At 36.8% G+C, this 17,111-nt stretch overlaps 2 protein-coding genes across 3 annotated transcripts; both read left to right on the forward strand.

The window, feature by feature from the left end:
- The first annotated feature begins 1,981 nt into the window (after positions 1-1,981).
- On the forward strand, positions 1,982-5,415 carry LOC113711071 (uncharacterized). Its single transcript, XM_027234213.2, has 3 exons — positions 1,982-2,304; positions 4,177-4,513; positions 4,628-5,415. The coding sequence occupies exons 1-3, from the start codon at positions 2,224-2,226 to the stop codon at positions 5,167-5,169; spliced, it is 960 nt and encodes a 319-aa protein (XP_027090014.2). The 5' UTR covers positions 1,982-2,223; the 3' UTR covers positions 5,170-5,415.
- Positions 5,416-6,008: 593 nt separating this feature from the next.
- LOC140004095 (vacuolar protein sorting-associated protein 35B-like) lies at positions 6,009-15,920 on the forward strand. Of its 2 annotated transcripts, none has more exons than XM_072069027.1 (22): positions 6,009-6,220; positions 6,322-6,418; positions 6,544-6,667; positions 7,424-7,609; positions 8,183-8,270; positions 8,457-8,513; positions 8,605-8,694; positions 8,797-8,919; positions 9,490-9,564; positions 9,638-9,697; positions 9,979-10,095; positions 10,551-10,790; positions 10,856-10,921; positions 11,469-11,558; positions 12,237-12,326; positions 13,178-13,267; positions 13,747-13,815; positions 14,418-14,498; positions 14,619-14,726; positions 14,804-14,907; positions 15,096-15,209; positions 15,315-15,920. In XM_072069027.1, the coding sequence occupies exons 1-22, from the start codon at positions 6,125-6,127 to the stop codon at positions 15,523-15,525; spliced, it is 2,376 nt and encodes a 791-aa protein (XP_071925128.1). In that variant the 5' UTR covers positions 6,009-6,124; the 3' UTR covers positions 15,526-15,920. The 2 variants fall into 2 exon arrangements, with proteins under 2 accessions (XP_071925128.1, XP_071925129.1); XM_072069028.1 differs by having other exon boundaries at positions 6,084-6,220; positions 8,378-8,513.
- The last annotated feature ends 1,191 nt before the right edge of the window (positions 15,921-17,111 follow it).

Consider the following 17,111-nt stretch of genomic DNA (forward strand, 5'->3'; position numbering starts at 1 on the left):
AAATTTCTTCTTTTTTTTTTTCTCGAGAATAAGTGATAAATAGGAAATTAAATGAACAAAAACCGAGGTATAGCAATTGACTTGTCCTTGGTGTTATTAAATTCTTTTCCTTGTGTGCAAACTTCATCCTATAGATTAGAACTTGGTGTGATGTTAAGTAGCGTTTTGATAATATATTGTTTGGATAGTAAACTTATCCCAAATAATATTTCGCTTGTATCATAAACATATTTTTCAATCCACCTTTTTACATTCTCAACCACCTTTTTATCTCACATACATCACATCACAAAAAGTGCTACAGTAATTATTCCAAATAATACTCTATCCAAACAATAAACTCCCAAACAAAATGAAATGTAACTCATTTTTTATTCCTTTCTCCAAACTTATGCGTTTTCTTCATTTTATGTATCTCATAAACTCACAAATTATGCTTTAAATATACTTTATGGCGATGCTTTTTTTCGAAAATATATGTTTTTGCAAAATTTTATCTGTGGGATAATAAGTAAGAACAAAGCAGCTGAAACGATGGTTGGACATAAATAAAACCACGAGGGCAGTACACAAAATGGATAAGTGGACTAATTTTGCAATTAACTATCATAAGCTATATTTTATTTGGGAAAGATACAGTTCATGGAAATTTTTTTAAAAATACTTGTGCTATTGTTATATGAATATGTTCAAAAAATCTAAATTGAAAAAGGAAAAATACATCACTTTGAGAAGATAAGAGAGAGGAACCTAATAATTATTCGATACGAAAGAAATGAGTGCTAACAAAAACTTAAAGTAGATGAAAAGAGTAGTCGGAGAGCTTGGGCACATAAATAGGGGTTAAACAAAGTTACTCGATATTCGTTTGGCTCAATTTCAAGCTTGGTTTATTTATAGGCCACAAAGGTAGGATTGAGAAGTGGACAAAGGTACTCTATGTCTAAATTCAGTTTAAATCAATTAGAATTTGTTGAAACTGATTCATTAATTAATCAAACTAAACAAGAACAATATTTTGCATTCGCCAAATTTCAAGTTTAACTTTGGTTAGCATAATAAGAAAATTTTTATGTAAAATCTTTAAATTACTCAAGTCAAAATTAACAGGAAAATTGAGAGAATGACTCGGTTTGAGGACTTTAGTTTAGTGGGCTGATTGGGACAAAAATGCACGTGATGGGTAATGGGTTGGATGAAACTTCGGACCAGTCTAGTGACTTACCGCGCACTTTAACTTAAAAATAAATAAGCAAATTTGAATATCGAGGTGCTCAATTTGATCAAATTCATTTACAATCTACACGCGAGAAAGATAAAAGCGAAAAGGATTCCGCCTAAAAAAGAGGATGAGAAAGAAAAAATTCACCTAGGACTTTGTTTCCAGTAAAATTTCTTGAAAATGTAACAATCAAATTTGGAAAAGTGAATAAACTCCCAAACAACATAAAAAATTACATCTTCTTTCCTCATAACTCATGTTCTATCTTCTTTTTATTTTTTATTTCTCTCATAAACTTCCAAAGCTTCCAGTGTGGAGAGAGAACAGAAAATTAGCAGTGAAAAAAAATATTAGCAAGTAATTCAAAAAAAAAATCGCTACGATAATTGAGAAAGAATACAAATGACAGGTTCAGGCTGCATCAAAATGTGTCGTCCTGTTTTGTCAATACTCAGCGCAAGACTGAAGAGAACAACACTTGTGTTGCCCAAGAAATCCAGACAAAGGGCCCAAACCATTAAATAGCCAGCAAGGCCCGAAGGGCTACCGTATGCAAAGCTGGAAAGACGACAGCACTAATTTTTTAACTTTTCGGATGCGTGTTGGAGTAGAATTTTCCTGGCAACCACCGCCACAAACAAAAGGCAAGACGTAAATTGCAACAAACCGAAGGGCAGCAGACGGAAATATGGCAAGTAAAAGCCGTGTGGAAGTCGGCCTCTCTCAATCTCTTCCACGCCTATATATACTGCCCCTAAGGGTGTGGAAGCCCTTTGTTATTCGCTTTGGGTAATTTAGAGCCTCTCTTTGCTATTCGACGAAGCCCTCTTAACCCTAGGGTTTCTTAAGTCTCTAGATCTGGCAGATCTCGTCCGATTTTAATCTCAGTTAAGAGAGTCTTGGGTCGCAAAACCATTTATTGAGTTAGGGTTACGATTGTATCGGTCAATTCTTGGGAAATCCCGATTTGAAAATTGAAAACAGTGCTCTGTATCGAGAGGATGTCGAGGTGCTTTCCGTACCCTCCTCCCGGGTATATATTGAGTAAAGCCGGCAATGAGGCCTTGATCGAATCGATTAAGGTTTGTTGAACAGAGCACTTGTGATTTTGTATCTTTAATGCTCTTTCTCTCTGTCTCGGCTACTGCTTTTGCTGTGCTTGTATTCGATGTCGATTGACACCGAATCATGAACAAGGCTTCCATGTAAAAAACATATGAATGTTTAATAACGTAATCCGTGTATAGCGAAGTAAACATTTTTTCCGTCATTAATTATTATTTATTACAAAAAAAATTTTTGGGTCTGACATCCAAAAAAGAAAATTTTGGGTCTGCAGTTAAGATCCCTTAATATGTCCCTTTTTCCTCGGATCTGTATTTCACCCGGGTGAATGTGAATTTGGAATGATTTTGCATGACAGTCTGCATTTATATGTATATGCTTAAGGTGAGGACCTCAGCTATTATGCTCAACAGCAAGGACGACAGTTTTTACGTCTTGAATGTACCGTGGTACCGTGGCCAAAGTAGAAGTGGTTCTGGTCTTGAGTTGAGAGTCTACATGGGTTGACTTCAAGAAATATTTTGTTAGCACTTGATGATTCAGGAACGATATGAGTGGTAATCTTGTACGGAGAATGATTTGGACTGGATTCGAGGTTGATGTGTCAATTAATGATCATTTTGAATAATGGTGAGGTTTAGTCCCAATTAGTTTCAGTTGATGTGTCAATCAGTGATCGATTTTGAATAGCGTTGAGGTTTAGTCCCACTTAGTTTCAGTTAGGTTTTAATTGTGAAGGGATTATTGCGTGGATACGTTTGGAGAGGGTTTCAGTCTGAGGCATCTCAACTTGGAGTTGTTTTCTTCCTCCTATTGCCTTGGGGAAAATACTTGGAACACCTTAAAAATTGGATATAATCCATATGTTTCTTTAACGCAAGAAATGTTCCGTTGCCACGAGACAATAACTGTGTCTTAGTTCACTTCTATATAGTTAGGGGAATGTGATATGATGGGTTATCATGTGATAGTTTGAGTTTCTGAGCTCAGTGACTGAATGAGTTCTTTAGTAACGTCTGTGGTACTGAGCGTCTCACCTGTGGTACTAATTCAGTAACATACTTAGTACCATGTATGGTGCAATTTGTGTGTTTTCTGCTGTAGCTAGTTGCCCTATGGGCCTCCTGTACAATATTGAAACGCGAAATCTTGAAATTGAATAATAAGTTTTTGAATTAATGTTTCTCCATCCTTCCAATTGTTTTATGGTCTTCTACTCTCTTAAAGTTTTTAACAAATTGTTTTATTGTAGTTCTATTTAGAAATGAGAAAATATCATAAAATGCTTTTTGGAAGCATGATCTTCTAATTACTGAAAATATATTTTCTGATACTAGGTTCTCTTCCAAAATGCCTTCTGTCCAGTGATCAGATATTGTAAACATTTTTAATATTTGGAAGTGCATAATTGCATCTTGACGAACTTCAACCTTACTAGATTGCAGTTTGCTGGAAATGCTTTTTCTTGGCCATCGTTAGAGAAAAAGGCGAAATGAATGTGTCTTTATCGATTTAGTTTTGAAGATTTCTTTCTTCCTGTTGTGTTTTCCATCAATGTATTTATGAAGTTCTGAAGTGACTAGTTATGAGACATTACCCATTTGGTTGTTCAAATTAGAATTGGTAGGTTTCTGAAATGCGAGTTCTTTGCTTTTTCATGCCAAATGCAGAGGATCAATATCCAGTTCTATAAAAATGTTTCTATTGAACTGCTTATTAGCATACATGGAATGTTACTCTATCCAAGGAATTGTATGGCCTGCTTTTGTGTAAAGTTCATGACGAACAATTCGTGTTATATGGGCGATCTATGGTCACGTTTTGGTCATGTTGCATTCTGGTCTTACCTAGCCCACACAGTCTAAATTTGTTGTTCTGGTGCTCTAAAGCTCCAGAAGGAGTGGGAAAAGACAAAGGCAGATAGGAAGAAAGAGAAGAAGAGGGAAAAGAAGGAGAAAAAGAAAGCAGAGGAACAAAAAGCAAGGCAAACCAAGGCAAGTCAATTTGATCATGATGCTTGTGGAGGTGAAAGTTGGGAAAATGTCAAAGGCGGGTTTCTCCAGAAAGAAAGAAAAGATGATTCTGAGCAATTGGAAAGGAGCGGTATCACAGAAGAACACGAGCAGCCAGTCTGTTCACAACACCCGAGCTATTCATCCGATAGCACTCAGAATAGCAACAAGCGCAAGAGGCATGACTCCCCTTTGAATGGAACCCGTGTTCAAGGTGAGTTTTGGCATCTTTTGTGTCACAACTTTTTTTAATAGGAAAAAAGGTTTAAAAAGGTTAAGAAAAAATGACATTTATCAGTTGTTTGACTCCGTACTGATCATGAATTAGGCAACATTTTGAGGATTCGATTACCCTCTCAAAAGCACATTCAACATGATTCTAAAGATCGTGATGAACTGCTGTGCTCCTCTTCTGGAAGGACTGATATTCCTGCTGAACATAAAGACGCAAGAGCTGATCCAGATAAATCATGCTCTACTTCACTGGGAAGTGACTTGGTTCTTCATGGCCTTCCTCTTAGATCCGATCAAGGGTTGGCTCGGGGGAATTCTTGCCAGCAACCTGATGTCACGTCTCAGGAAATTGTACACACTGATTCTGGCTCCAAAAGACATAGGAAATTGAAACGGGCTGTTAAACGGTACACGGATTTGATAGAGAATTGGACCCCTCCTAGCCGACTTAGTGAGCATACTGAAATTGATGATGAAGGGTGGTTGTTTGGAAGTAAGCATGCAGAAAAACAGCCAGAGAAGAAGGTTAGAAGCAGCAGCGATATTTCCTGTTCCAGCAGCTGGTTGTTGTGGCCCAGGGCTTGCTACTTGCACGATGCAGATATATACGCCTTGCCGTATACGGTTCCCTTTTGAGTTTGTGCTCGCTAAAGAAGAGCTTAGTACGCTGACCTTGGAATTTTGGTAGTTTATCTCTAAGGGTAGTGTTGTCGTTGTAAACATTTATAGTGCTTTCTGTTTGTGCCAATTAGAGCTGGGCTGCAATTCAAAGAAATGTGCATCGACTTTTTGATTAGAGTTGATATTTGAGAGAGGGTGCGATTCTTTGTTCGCAACAGATAATTGAAATGCTACTATTAATACAAATCGTGCTTTGTTCCATATTATAATGTGTTTTGTTTGAAATACAAATGTAAAGCCTGATCCTGTCTATCTCGGTGAAAAATGAGGCGTTGATGATTTTCTGAAAGACTGGTGTAGCGTATTTCCTGGGGAATTCCCCACAAAAGAGAGTTGATTTTCGCACACAAAAAATCTTTGGAGGCTCTTTTTGGAGGCACAAAAGAAAGCGCCATTGTTAAAATGCTCATTTTATGGCTCAAGTTTAAGAAAGTGATTCATTCGCTCTTTATTTTGCAGCATATACCCATGATTGGATTTTCGTCTTTGTCTTTTTTCCTACCAGAGTACCAATACCTATAGTTAAAATTACTTGGTGGTGAAGGAAGCTAACCACATCTTCTAACCGTAAATCACAAAAGAAGTGTTACCGTTTAAGAGTAAGGCAAAATTGTGTTAAAAGAGTAACTGATCGATAAAATTTGTGATGTACCAATTTTTCTGGCAAGCAACCGAAAAAAAAAAAAAAGATAGTAAATGTTTATACACGGATTTATTTCCGGGTCGGGGGATATACGGGTCGATGAGTTGTCAATAATGACAATAGTACACAGGTATTTGAGTAAATTTTTTTTTTTTAAAAAAAGCCAATAGACGTCGTTGGTTAGTTTCAGCTAGCCAGCTAAGAAATTCTCGAAACAGAGGTGGAACTGAATCAGCTGAGAGTGGAGGGGTAAAGGGAGTGAAAAAAATGATGATTGCTGACGGAATCGAAGACGAAGAGAAATGGCTAGCTGAAGGCATCGCCGGGATTCAACACAACGCCTTTTACCTGCATCGTGCTGTGGTAAATTCCTATAATGTATCATATACTTTAATAACCCTAACTTCCTTAATCAAATTTGCGGTCATGTAATTGGCATCGATTCAATTTGTTTTTGATATTAGGAGTCCAATAATCTGAGAGAAGCACTTAAGTACTCCGCGCAACTTTTGTCTGAGCTTCGAACTTCCAGACTTTCACCTCACAAATACTACGAGCTTTGTAATTCTCCATTATTCTGATTGATTCATTGCCTCTTTCCTTTTTTTTTTTTTTTAAATTTTTTTTCATTCTAATCATAGCTTTGGATTTGAAATTTTGTTTTGTTATTTTTGTTTATGCGAAAGATATGCGAGCTTTTGATGAATTGCGGAGGCTTGAAATGTTCTTCAAGGATGAGGATAGACATGGTTGTTCCGTCGTTGACCTTTATGAACTTGTCCAACATGCTGGCAATGTTTTACCTCGGCTGTAAGTTTCCTGCAGCGATTTTCTCTGATCATGTTTTTACTTTTCTTTTCTTTATCATGTTTAAGAATAATTGGATTTTTTTTTAATAAATTTGCTGCACTAAAACTCGTTCATTTCCATTCTGTCTTGTAAATACTTCTGCTGTTCTTTAATCCCATAATTTTACCAAAAATCTTTTTTTTTTAAAAAGTAATATGTGTTAAGGCTTCAGAAATTAGAGGTCCTGGGTTCCAATCCCCCTTTCCCCTCCCCGCTTTTTAAGTCCCACTCCTTCCTTGCTAGTAAAAAATTTTAAAAAGATGGGTTGACTTTTTACTGTTTCTGATATCCTTGTATGCAGGCACTTGTTGGATAGGCAGTATTCTAGGTGGCTAATATTGTCAGAGTTATCATACAAAAAAAGTGCCAATTTCTCTAGTTGAAATTCTGGATTAATCTGGCATTTGAGAATTCATTCATTGGAAATCTTAAAACACACATCAATTACTACTAGAGAATCAAGACCTTGCCTACACTTGAGTTGGTTATAAGCCGCTAGCTTACTTATCACGACGTAGTTTTGACCATTGGACTGATGAAGGGTTGGCTTTTTCTGGAAATAGAGTTACATTAAAATTTTATCTGGGGAGATAGTTTTTGGATATTTATTCTTTCTTTTTTCTCCTTTTGTGTATTTAATGTTCTTAAACATGATTTGGCGTTTTCACTATTTGACTATCCAAGGGCATGATGGAGCTCACTTTCTTAATCTCTCAGGTATCTTTTGTGTACAGTAGGATCTGTTTACATCAAATCAAAGGAGGCTCCGGCAAAGGATGTTCTTAAGGACCTTGTTGAAATGTGCCGCAGTGTTCAGCATCCAATACGTGGGCTCTTTTTGAGGAGTTATTTGGCTCAAATTAGTCGAGATAAGTTACCAGATATTGGCTCTGAGTATGAAGGGTAAGGCTTTTGTGTTTATTTGCTTGGGTATAAGCATTCAGCTATCTGTTCTTGTTAGTAAGGCTTTTGAGTTTATTTGGTTGGGTTTGAGCACTCTGCTATCTGTTCTTGTTAGACAGTTTTAATTATAGTAGTTGTTTGTGCTTTCAGATGTGTGCTGTTCCTAGACAGACTTACAGATGGTAACAATACTTAATGGCATACATACTGAGAAATGTGTACTTGTATGTGCCGTCAGAGACAAGCATGATAATATGCTTGTGAAGTTTGGATGTCCATCTCTATTTAGTTTGATACATTAATTTTGGGCAAGTTTTTTTTTTTTTAATTCACCGAACGGTTGTCTGAGTCTATGTTAAGGATGAGGAATTGATGAGGGAAAATATCAGTATAATTGTGTGCTCTTCTAATCAAATCTTATTAATCCAAAAATTTCACTTTTTACGTGCTTATGATGTTCAACATTTAAACTACTCAATTTGTTTAACATCCATTCGTACATGTTCTGTTGATTAGCAGTAGGTGCTATACTTGATTTGCTTCCAAGATGTGATACAGTTGTTCTTCATGCAGAGATGGTGATACCGTCATGGATGCTGTGGATTTTGTGCTTCAAAACTTTACTGAGATGAATAAACTTTGGGTTCGAATGCAGCATCAGGTGCTTTGCCTTTGATTCGGCTTTTACCTTTTCATATGCATGGCATCTAAATACTTGCATGCCGTGGATGTGAACATGAATCTTGAAGGCATGTTTTGGCCATGCAGGTGTTATAGTGCTTGTGATACATTCATTTGCTTTGGTGATCCTGAGTTGAGGCATTCTTTCGGGATTTCTGCTCTGCAGGGACCTATCAGGGTAAAAGAGAAACTGGACAAGGAAAGGAGCAAGCTTCGTGATCTTGTAACCAAATATTCTTGTGCAATAAGAGTTTTCTTCTTCAAATTTTTACAACATTTTTGAAGGCATTCAACCTTTACCTTTTGTAATTTAGGTTGGGAAGAATTTGCATGTCCTCAGTCAAGTAGAGGGTGTTGACCTCGAAATATACAAAGATACTGTTCTCCCAAGGGTCTTGGAACAGGTTTGTCATCTAGTTAATGGAAGGTATTTTTTGTTTATGACATTTAAGACTATGGTACTGAGACAAACTTTTTCTAATGTGTGCAATTAAACTTCTTAACAGGTTGTCAATTGTAAAGATGAGCTTGCGCAGTATTATTTGATGGACTGCATAATTCAGGTCTTTCCAGATGAGTATCACCTACAGACTCTTGAGACATTATTGGGTGCATTTCCCCAACTTCAAGTGAGTGACTAGTCTTTTCCTATTGAAATACTTTCTCAGCCCCATCTATGTATGCTAGGGGCACCCTTCTTAAAAAATCTTGCTATTGGTGCCATAGGTCTTTAAGTGATATCAGACCTTCTTGTCGAGCTATTACTACTTTTAGGGAAGGATTAGGTTTTGACCTTCTCCATTGGCTTTTATATAGGGTTTCCATTTGCCTTTTCCCACAGGGGACTTGATGTATGTAGTGCGTTTGCATATGACCTGAGACTTCTGCTTTTGAAACTTTCTTGTGCCTGTATTTCACTTTCCAGACATTTTAGTTGTCTACATTTACTGTTCTGAATGGATGTAAAAAGTGATTTAGTCCTTATCAGGCTGCTTCTGAAGAATATGTATGAGCTCACTTATGGATAGGAACACTGGTGTTTAGATTTATGGCTCTTAACTTCTGAAAAGATATTGTTCATTCATAGCACAAAAGGCTCATTGATTATATCTTTACTAAAAATATTGTGGACAAAGTTTTGTTGCAATTAGTAGTTCCTCGAGTACTTTCGACTAATATGGTACAATTTTGATTGTTAGCCTGCAGTTGACATTAAGACAGTGTTATCACAACTGATGGACAGATTGTCAAACTATGCTGCTTCTAGTGCAGAAGTAAGTAACTGATTTTCTTTATTTACTGTTCTTGGCTTTGAATCCCATTGATCAGTTCCCTTAATATATCCAGGTTTTACCTGAATTCCTACAAGTAGAAGCATTTGCCAAGTTAAGCAATGCCATTGGCAAGGTATGACTTTGACTTTGTCTGATTATTGCAATTCTAATATCCAACTTGATTGTCTTGTTGCACCCACAGAGGATGAGATTTAGAATAGACTGTTGTGATTTCCTACTTAAACATCTTGCTAATAGCATAATGGTTTATATGGTTAGAAAATCTTGGCTTTTATAGCAGTATATAGCCTTGAAACGAGTTTACTGTTGATCATGTTAATAGTCTTTTCAAGGAGCGAAAACTGTATGGCACTCATGAATTTTGCTTCTTTTTGTCTGGTCAATTGGTATCAGGTGATTGAAGCACAGGTGGAAATGCCAGTTGTTGGGGCCATTTCCTTGTATGTCTCCCTTCTGACATTTGCTCTCAGAGTTCATTCGGATCGTCTTGACTATGTAGATCAAGTTCTGGTTAGTCTCTTTTCCAGTAGGAACAGTAACAAAATTTTTTTGGTGAATTTGTGTGCTAAATGACTTAGGAAAGAGAACAATTTGGGCAACATTAATTTTGTATACTACATTCAACTTGAGGTGAAGAGTGACCGAGATTATTCCGGGTAGCCATGTGGCAACTGTCAGTTTGTTGGGTTAGTAAAATTTGTTTGCCGCGAGGTTAATTTGTATCACTAAATTGCTTTAGTAGTATAAACACTGTAATATATAATCAAATGTTGCTAGGATGTCTGCGCAAGGCTCACGCTTGTTCATGCATGTGCCTACAAGCAGACACGTGCCGTCACTCTCACAAACATGTTTGACAAGCATAGAGGTTCTGGGGGGAGGGTGGGCATCGGGTTTGTGGCAAACTGATTGAATAAAAAGGGGAATTTTTATTTGGTTCTGTCTATGCTTTTCATGATTGACAGGGAGCATGTGTCAAGAAACTTTCTGGGAGCCCAAAGCTTGAAGATAATAAGGCGACAAAGCAAGTAGTTGCTCTTTTAACTGCACCGTTAGAGAAATACAATGATATTGACACAGCTCTCACTCTTTCCAATTATCCGCGTGTCATGGATCATCTTGATGCTGGGACTAATAAAATCATGGCCATGGTTCTTATCCAAAGTATTATGAAGTACAACACGTGTGTCTCGACTGCTGAGAAGGTAAGGCTTCTTAATTTTAGGTTGTCTATTTTCGTATGAACCTAAAATATTTCCATTGGATGCAGGTTGATGTTTTGTTTGAGTTGATAAAAGGGCTTATCAAGGATATAGATGGTACTTTAGCTGATGAGGTACATGGAACTTTAGATTACATTCAGTTTTTGTTAACATCATAAGTGGGGATCAATCTATATAATTTTTGTCAGTAGTTCTTCACTGTACTTGTCAATGGTTTGTTTACATTTTTCTCTGGATAAGCACCCTGATTTTCATAAGAAGTCTCTCTATAATTGTTTTAAGTTCAACAGGATGTACTTGCTTCCTAAACTTCATACTGTACCATGCAGCTCTTCAACTACATCTCTTGTTAGTGGTTTAAGCTCAATACCTGAGTTTATGTTACTTAGCATCTGCACCATCCCCTTTCATTGCTAGCCTAATTAGCCTCTCTGTCTCTATCTCCAAAGCTGGAGGGTGTTTCAGAGGCTGCCCCAGTATAAATCATAAAATTCAGGGGGCTAATCTGTATCATTTTTATTTTGAGGGTTTCATTGAGATTTGTCCCAAAGAGCCTGAGAGACTAACACAAGAATATTCAGGACTTGTTGTCTTTGTTTCTCTCTGTCGTGTCTATCCTTTATTCTTCAGTTGACTTCATTTATTATGGTTTCAAAATAGCTCGACGAGGAGGATTTCAAGGAGGAGCAGAATTCTGTGGCTCGACTTGTACATATGCTATATAATGATGACCCGGAGGAGATGTTACAGGTGCGAAACTGAGAATTTGATTAATTGCTTTCCTTAAGTTGAGCTGTTCTTTTTTCTCCAATTGATGATACTCGAATGGATAAATAGTAAGTGTAAAGTCCTAATTTTCTGACTCGTAACTAAGAGGTCGTTTGGGATCATGGTGCCTGAACCAAATTAACTTCCATTATGAAAGAGTTTATGGCAAATCTGGTTGTACTTTATAAGCATTTGTAGCATTAGTAATTTGGGTCAAGTATAGACTGATGAAGCTTGAATTTGGTTATCTGAATGTGAGATGCATCTCCAAAAGGCATTGTGCTCCCAAAAGGGCTTTAATAGTGTCTTGATGGTCAAAAGAGTGTCGGCCTCATGCTCCTCCACTCTCTCTCCATCTGCCTCTCTCTCTGGGGGTGGGCTACTGAGATGACTGGGAAATTGGCTTCTTATTTCATCCACTTCAGCTGTCTCGTTAGAAAACATTTTGCTCTTACATTATGATGGTCATGGTTTTTTTCACAGATTGTACATATGATAAACATTTGTTTACACCTGTTTCCTACTTAATGAGTTATACTTCAATGCTGTTTCAGTTTGGATTATGTCTATTGTACTTTGTCAGATTCAGTTATTCTTCTGCTTTTCCTGCTCATTTGGAATTTCCTCCTCCTCTCTTTATTCTTTTTAAACCTTTATCAGATAATATGTACCGTGAGAAAGCATATCATGGCTGGAGGTCCAAAGCGCTTGCCTTTTACAGTTCCACCTCTTGTTTTTTCTGCCCTCAAGGTTAGTTCTTTTGTGGATTGGGGACTTGTTTGTGAATGCTGAATATATTTGGATTCAGGATAGCTGAATTTTGTATCAAAACTTAGTTCAGAAATCGTGGATCTGGAAAATGTGTTAGCACCTCTTTGAGGAGCTTCTTGATTTGCTTTCATAAACACAATATTCTGAAGCTGGGCTGAAATTGAGATATGTTGGTTTCCCCTGAACTTGAACTGTTGCTTAAAGTCACAGCCAGTAACATGCTTAGTATGGACTTGCATGTTTCAGTATCAGTAGCTAGCAAAAAGGCACGATATCTTGTTCCCTATATTTTATACTTATATATCAGCCAAAATCTGAACGTGGCTTCCATTAATTTCATAATATAATTAGGGAAAGTAATTTATGCATGATAGATCACGCTTCTTCTTTGAACATCTTAATTGGGTTATTGACCATCAATAATGTTATAGTATAACTTGAGTTCTAATTAGCTAGTTGGAAAGCTTATGGATTTTCATGATAATTAGAAAAAAAAAAAGCCATTAGGACGTGCAATTTCCTTTTGTAGAACTAGCATGCACATGCTACATAGAGTTGCAGCTACGCTTGTGCACACATATTACTGCAAAAATATGGAAGCTCTTTTTTGGGTCAACTTAAGTTCTCTGGTTTGCTATAATCTTCTTGCATCAACATACATCCTTCAGTTTTACCTATTTATTTATTTATTTTGCAATGTGAATTCCACAGATTTTGTACTGTTTCTTAATAAAAAGGTGTTTTATTATAACCTTTAAGATATTTCACTGTTTCTCAGGAGAGAGTGGTGCAGATTCAAGCTAAATTTTTATGTACTTTTGTTGGTTTAGTTGGTTAGGCGATTGCAAGGACTAGATGGAGAAGTTGCTGGAGAAGAGGTCCCAGCAACTCCAAGGAAAATATTTCAGCTCCTGAATCAGGTAATCTTGCTTAAGTCATCTATGATGATTTCTAACTTTGTACTGAAACTGGTCTTCATTGTCATCTAATTGGGGATATTTGTTCATATTTGTGTTGCATAATATGATACATTGGCCAACAGATTGTGCTTTCGCTAAATTCCTTATGGGTGTTGACAAAGTATTATCGTTTTAGATTGCTTTATTTTGAGATCTTTTTAGCCCAAGTATTTGGTCATTTATGCAAATGTGGTCAAGATTTTTGTTGCAGACTGGTCTATAGCTGCATCTCAATCTTGTTCTTATTTTGTTTGTCTGCAATTTGAGGGTTCATTTAATGTGTAGCCCAGTTAATGTGTCAAAATGGTATCAGATAACTGTATTATAAGTTTTTATTTTTTTTTATTTTTGGTAAGATGACGAGTTAGCCTCATCTATTTTGTCAAATCAATTATTGATTTCTTTTCTGAGTGTCAATTACAATTTGTATTACATTGCAGATAATTGAGGCACTCTCAAATGTTCCATCTCCTGAACTGGCATTGAGATTGTACTTACAGTGTGCTGAGGTAAAGCTTTGACCATGTCTAGGCTGTGGAAGATTAGTTGAGAAAACTTTGTTGGAAGTTGATATTGTACAAGGACTAATAAATATTAGTGCTAGACAAAATGAACTACAAATGCTTTGCATTGTGGTATGGTAATTCTTGTATTACCTATTTTTCTCAAGGCAGTACTAGTGCCAAAGTACTGAGTTACCATCTGAGTGATTTTACAGGTTGGAGGAAAGGCTTTTTGTGTCATTGACTAATGTTCAGGTCTAGAGGAACGTAGAATGAGGATCCCTGATTTTGGATTGCAATATTTCTCAATATATTGAAGCAGTAATAATAATACAATTGGTACAGGCTTTTATCGAGTGTTCACGTACAATTGGGTATAAAAGAAAATATCCCATGCTATGTATCTTGCCTTAGATTTAAATGCTCTTGTGCAACCTGTCTTAATTTGACCTTAGGAAAATTTTACTCAAGTTCAGGATGTAACTCTATATAAGCCCCTTTAAGACATAGCTAGCTTAGAGGAATCTTTTTGTTTTTAGTTTGCTCTCTAACGATTATTGATACTGGATATATCCTTTGTTTTGATCTTTTCTACATGTTGTCCCCAGGCTGCCAATGACTGTGATCTTGAGCCAGTTGCTTATGAATTTTTCACACAAGCATTTGTATTATATGAGGAAGAAGTTGCGGTAACTGCTCAGTTATTGTTTTCTTCTTGTGTAGTCGAGCAAATATCTCAGCCAAATGTCTCTGATCAGGTTGCCTATCAAAGTTTGGTTTTAACATGTATTCTCGCTATTTGGTGAAAGGATTCTAAAGCCCAGGTGACTTCTATACACCTAATTATTGGGACTCTTCAGAGGATGAATGCATTTGGTGTGGAGAATAGGGATACTCTAACACACAAGGCCACTGGGGTAGGACCAATGTAGACAATAATTCGTTTGTGAACTGGTAGCTGTAAATCCTGGCCTAATGATATATTTTTTTTCAGTATTCAGCAAAGCTTTTGAAGAAACCTGATCAGTGTCGGGCAGTTTATGCCTGTTCACACCTCTTTTGGGTTGATGATCAAGATGGAATCAAGGACGGAGAAAGGTGCCTGCTGTGGACTAATATTTCTTTGTTTTTAAGTTGTCATGTGCATACCAAGATAGTGTAACTGGATCATGCTCTTGTTATTTTATCCCGTTCCAAAATTTTTTAAAATATTCCAGTGTGTATCAGGTTTAAATTGATTTTTAGGCATAATTGGACATGATGTGCCGGTGTTCTCTTGATGATAGGGTTTTACTTTGCCTCAAGCGATCTCTCAGGATTGCAAATGCTGCACAACAAATGGCCAACGTTACAAGGGGCACTGGTGGACCAGTTACACTCTTTGTTGAAATACTGAATAAGTGCGTTGATCCATTGGTGATGAAGCATGTCATTTACACAAAAAAACAAAGAATTTGCACTTTGATGCTGAATGGGCGACTAAATTTCCTCCTGTGATGTTTCAGGTATCTTTATTTTTTCGAAAAGGGGAACCCCCAGATAACAAGTGCAGCAATTCAGGGTCTTATAGAATTAATAAAAACTGAGATGCAGAGTGATACAGCGACACCAGATCCAGCTTCGGATGCTTTCTTTGCCTGCACGTTACGGTATATTGAATTTCAGAAACAAAAAGGTGGTGCAATGGGTGAGAAATATGATTCCATCAGAATTTGACGCTTGGTGTTTGACCATTCCTTTCATGAAGATGGTTGGATGGAACTGATGGTCATTGTGGTTGAGGCTGCTTGTCTTCTGCTTTGCACATAGTATACACACTTCCAATGTAACAAGTCCATAACTTAGTTTTCTGTAGATTTTCATTTTCCATACTTTTTCCTCTCCTTTTTTCCTTTATAATTTTAATTGCTTTGTTCCCTTCCCAACCTTCCGCCCACTTCTTTTTCCTCTTGTTTGGTTGTTTGAACTTGTATCCATTTTCTTCTTCCCGTGTATGTAGAAGTTGCTCTTGACTTCTTCCCGTCATATGGCATCATTAGTACAAAAATTTTATTTATTTGATCCGTTTTTGATGACCGAGTACTATTTATAATATGAGTGCAATTCTTAAATCTCGGTGGGCGGAATTTAATTGTCTGATCCCCAAAGTTTTAAGGATATGAAAGATTAAAAGATTTTTTCCATAAAATTGTTGCAGTGCCCACAGAAGATGACTTTATTCAGGGAAGGCAGCCTCTTCCTCTCCCCACTCTGGCTTGGTGGTGTGGTTCTGTTACATGAAAAAAGTGTCTTAAATGATGATAAACTTATCGTTCCATGTGGAGTCTAGACTCGTGTGGAGGACTTGGGGACTTCACTGTTTCGTATTGAAAACCCAAAAAGAAACGTAGCGCCGAACTTGAGCTGAAGTTTGAAGTGGCAAAACGCTGAATTCTAAAACTTATCCCTTCTTAAATCGGGCAAGATTTTATTCAGACTTGAGAGGGTTTTTTTTTTTTTTTTGAAAAATTATTTGGCTTTTAATTTGAGTTGTAACAGCAGGATTTGTTTAAAATAATGACTCTCATTTCTCTCTGGGAATATTAAATATGTATTCTATTATCTTAATTGGTTCACACCTTCAATTAATGAATTATAAATTCCAACAATTTTTGTGGGATGATGGATGAAGGAAGGATAGAAGGGAAAACGGTATTTGGTTAAAGGACAAAGTATTTTGAAATCACCCAATGGACCATGTTCGTTAAAATAAGTAAATCGTGCCACTCCACTTCATAAACCTGGGAAAAAATATGACGTTCAGTAGGGAGGAGTGACGAGGAAAATTGTGAAGAAGCCTCATTTTGTGTATTTCTTAAAATGGGCTGTAGGACAAACCAAGAACTTTTAATACTCCGAGAACTTGCTTGAGAAACCCCCCTCCAAAAAAAAAAAAGGCCTACAAAGTTGAGCAAAACCAATGATCATAAGTGTCCCTGGCTAAATTGATGGCTCATAGGTGCAAATCTAGTTTCTTGAACCAGCTATTGTAGTCCGACCTCAGAAGGCTAGAATCGTTTAACGTGATCAATACAATATGAGCTTCAACTAGGGTCATAAACCATGCTAAAATTTGTTCACTTGCTGCCTTAATTATTTCTTCATTTTGACAAGCATGTTTCGTTTTGTAATCCGAGGAGGTCCAACATGGAATAATACTAGAGCAAGAAGAATAAACCATGCCAGATGGTCTCCTAAGATTCGAAATCAATTCTAACTTGAAGTTTAATTCCAAGGTGATCATGGTGTTGTACTTTACTGTA

This window comes from Coffea arabica, chromosome 10c (genome assembly GCF_036785885.1).
Source record: "Coffea arabica cultivar ET-39 chromosome 10c, Coffea Arabica ET-39 HiFi, whole genome shotgun sequence".
In the NCBI taxonomy this organism is placed as follows: domain Eukaryota; kingdom Viridiplantae; phylum Streptophyta; class Magnoliopsida; order Gentianales; family Rubiaceae; genus Coffea; species Coffea arabica.

Bases quoted from the DNA above. Each gene is read 5' to 3' on its own strand.
- LOC113711071 (XM_027234213.2), top strand. From the start codon at position 2,224: ATGTCGAGGTGCTTTCCGTACCCTCCTCCCGGGTATATATTGAGTAAA. The intron at 2,305-4,176 runs GTTTGTTGAACA...GGTGCTCTAAAG, and splicing joins CCTTGATCGAATCGATTAAG to CTCCAGAAGGAGTGGGAAAA. The intron at 4,514-4,627 runs GTGAGTTTTGGC...ATCATGAATTAG, and splicing joins GAATGGAACCCGTGTTCAAG to GCAACATTTTGAGGATTCGA.
- LOC140004095 (XM_072069027.1), top strand. From the start codon at position 6,125: ATGATGATTGCTGACGGAATCGAAGACGAAGAGAAATGGCTAGCTGAA. The intron at 6,221-6,321 runs GTAAATTCCTAT...TTTTGATATTAG, and splicing joins TTTACCTGCATCGTGCTGTG to GAGTCCAATAATCTGAGAGA. The intron at 8,271-8,456 runs GTGCTTTGCCTT...TCTGCTCTGCAG, and splicing joins GGGTTCGAATGCAGCATCAG to GGACCTATCAGGGTAAAAGA.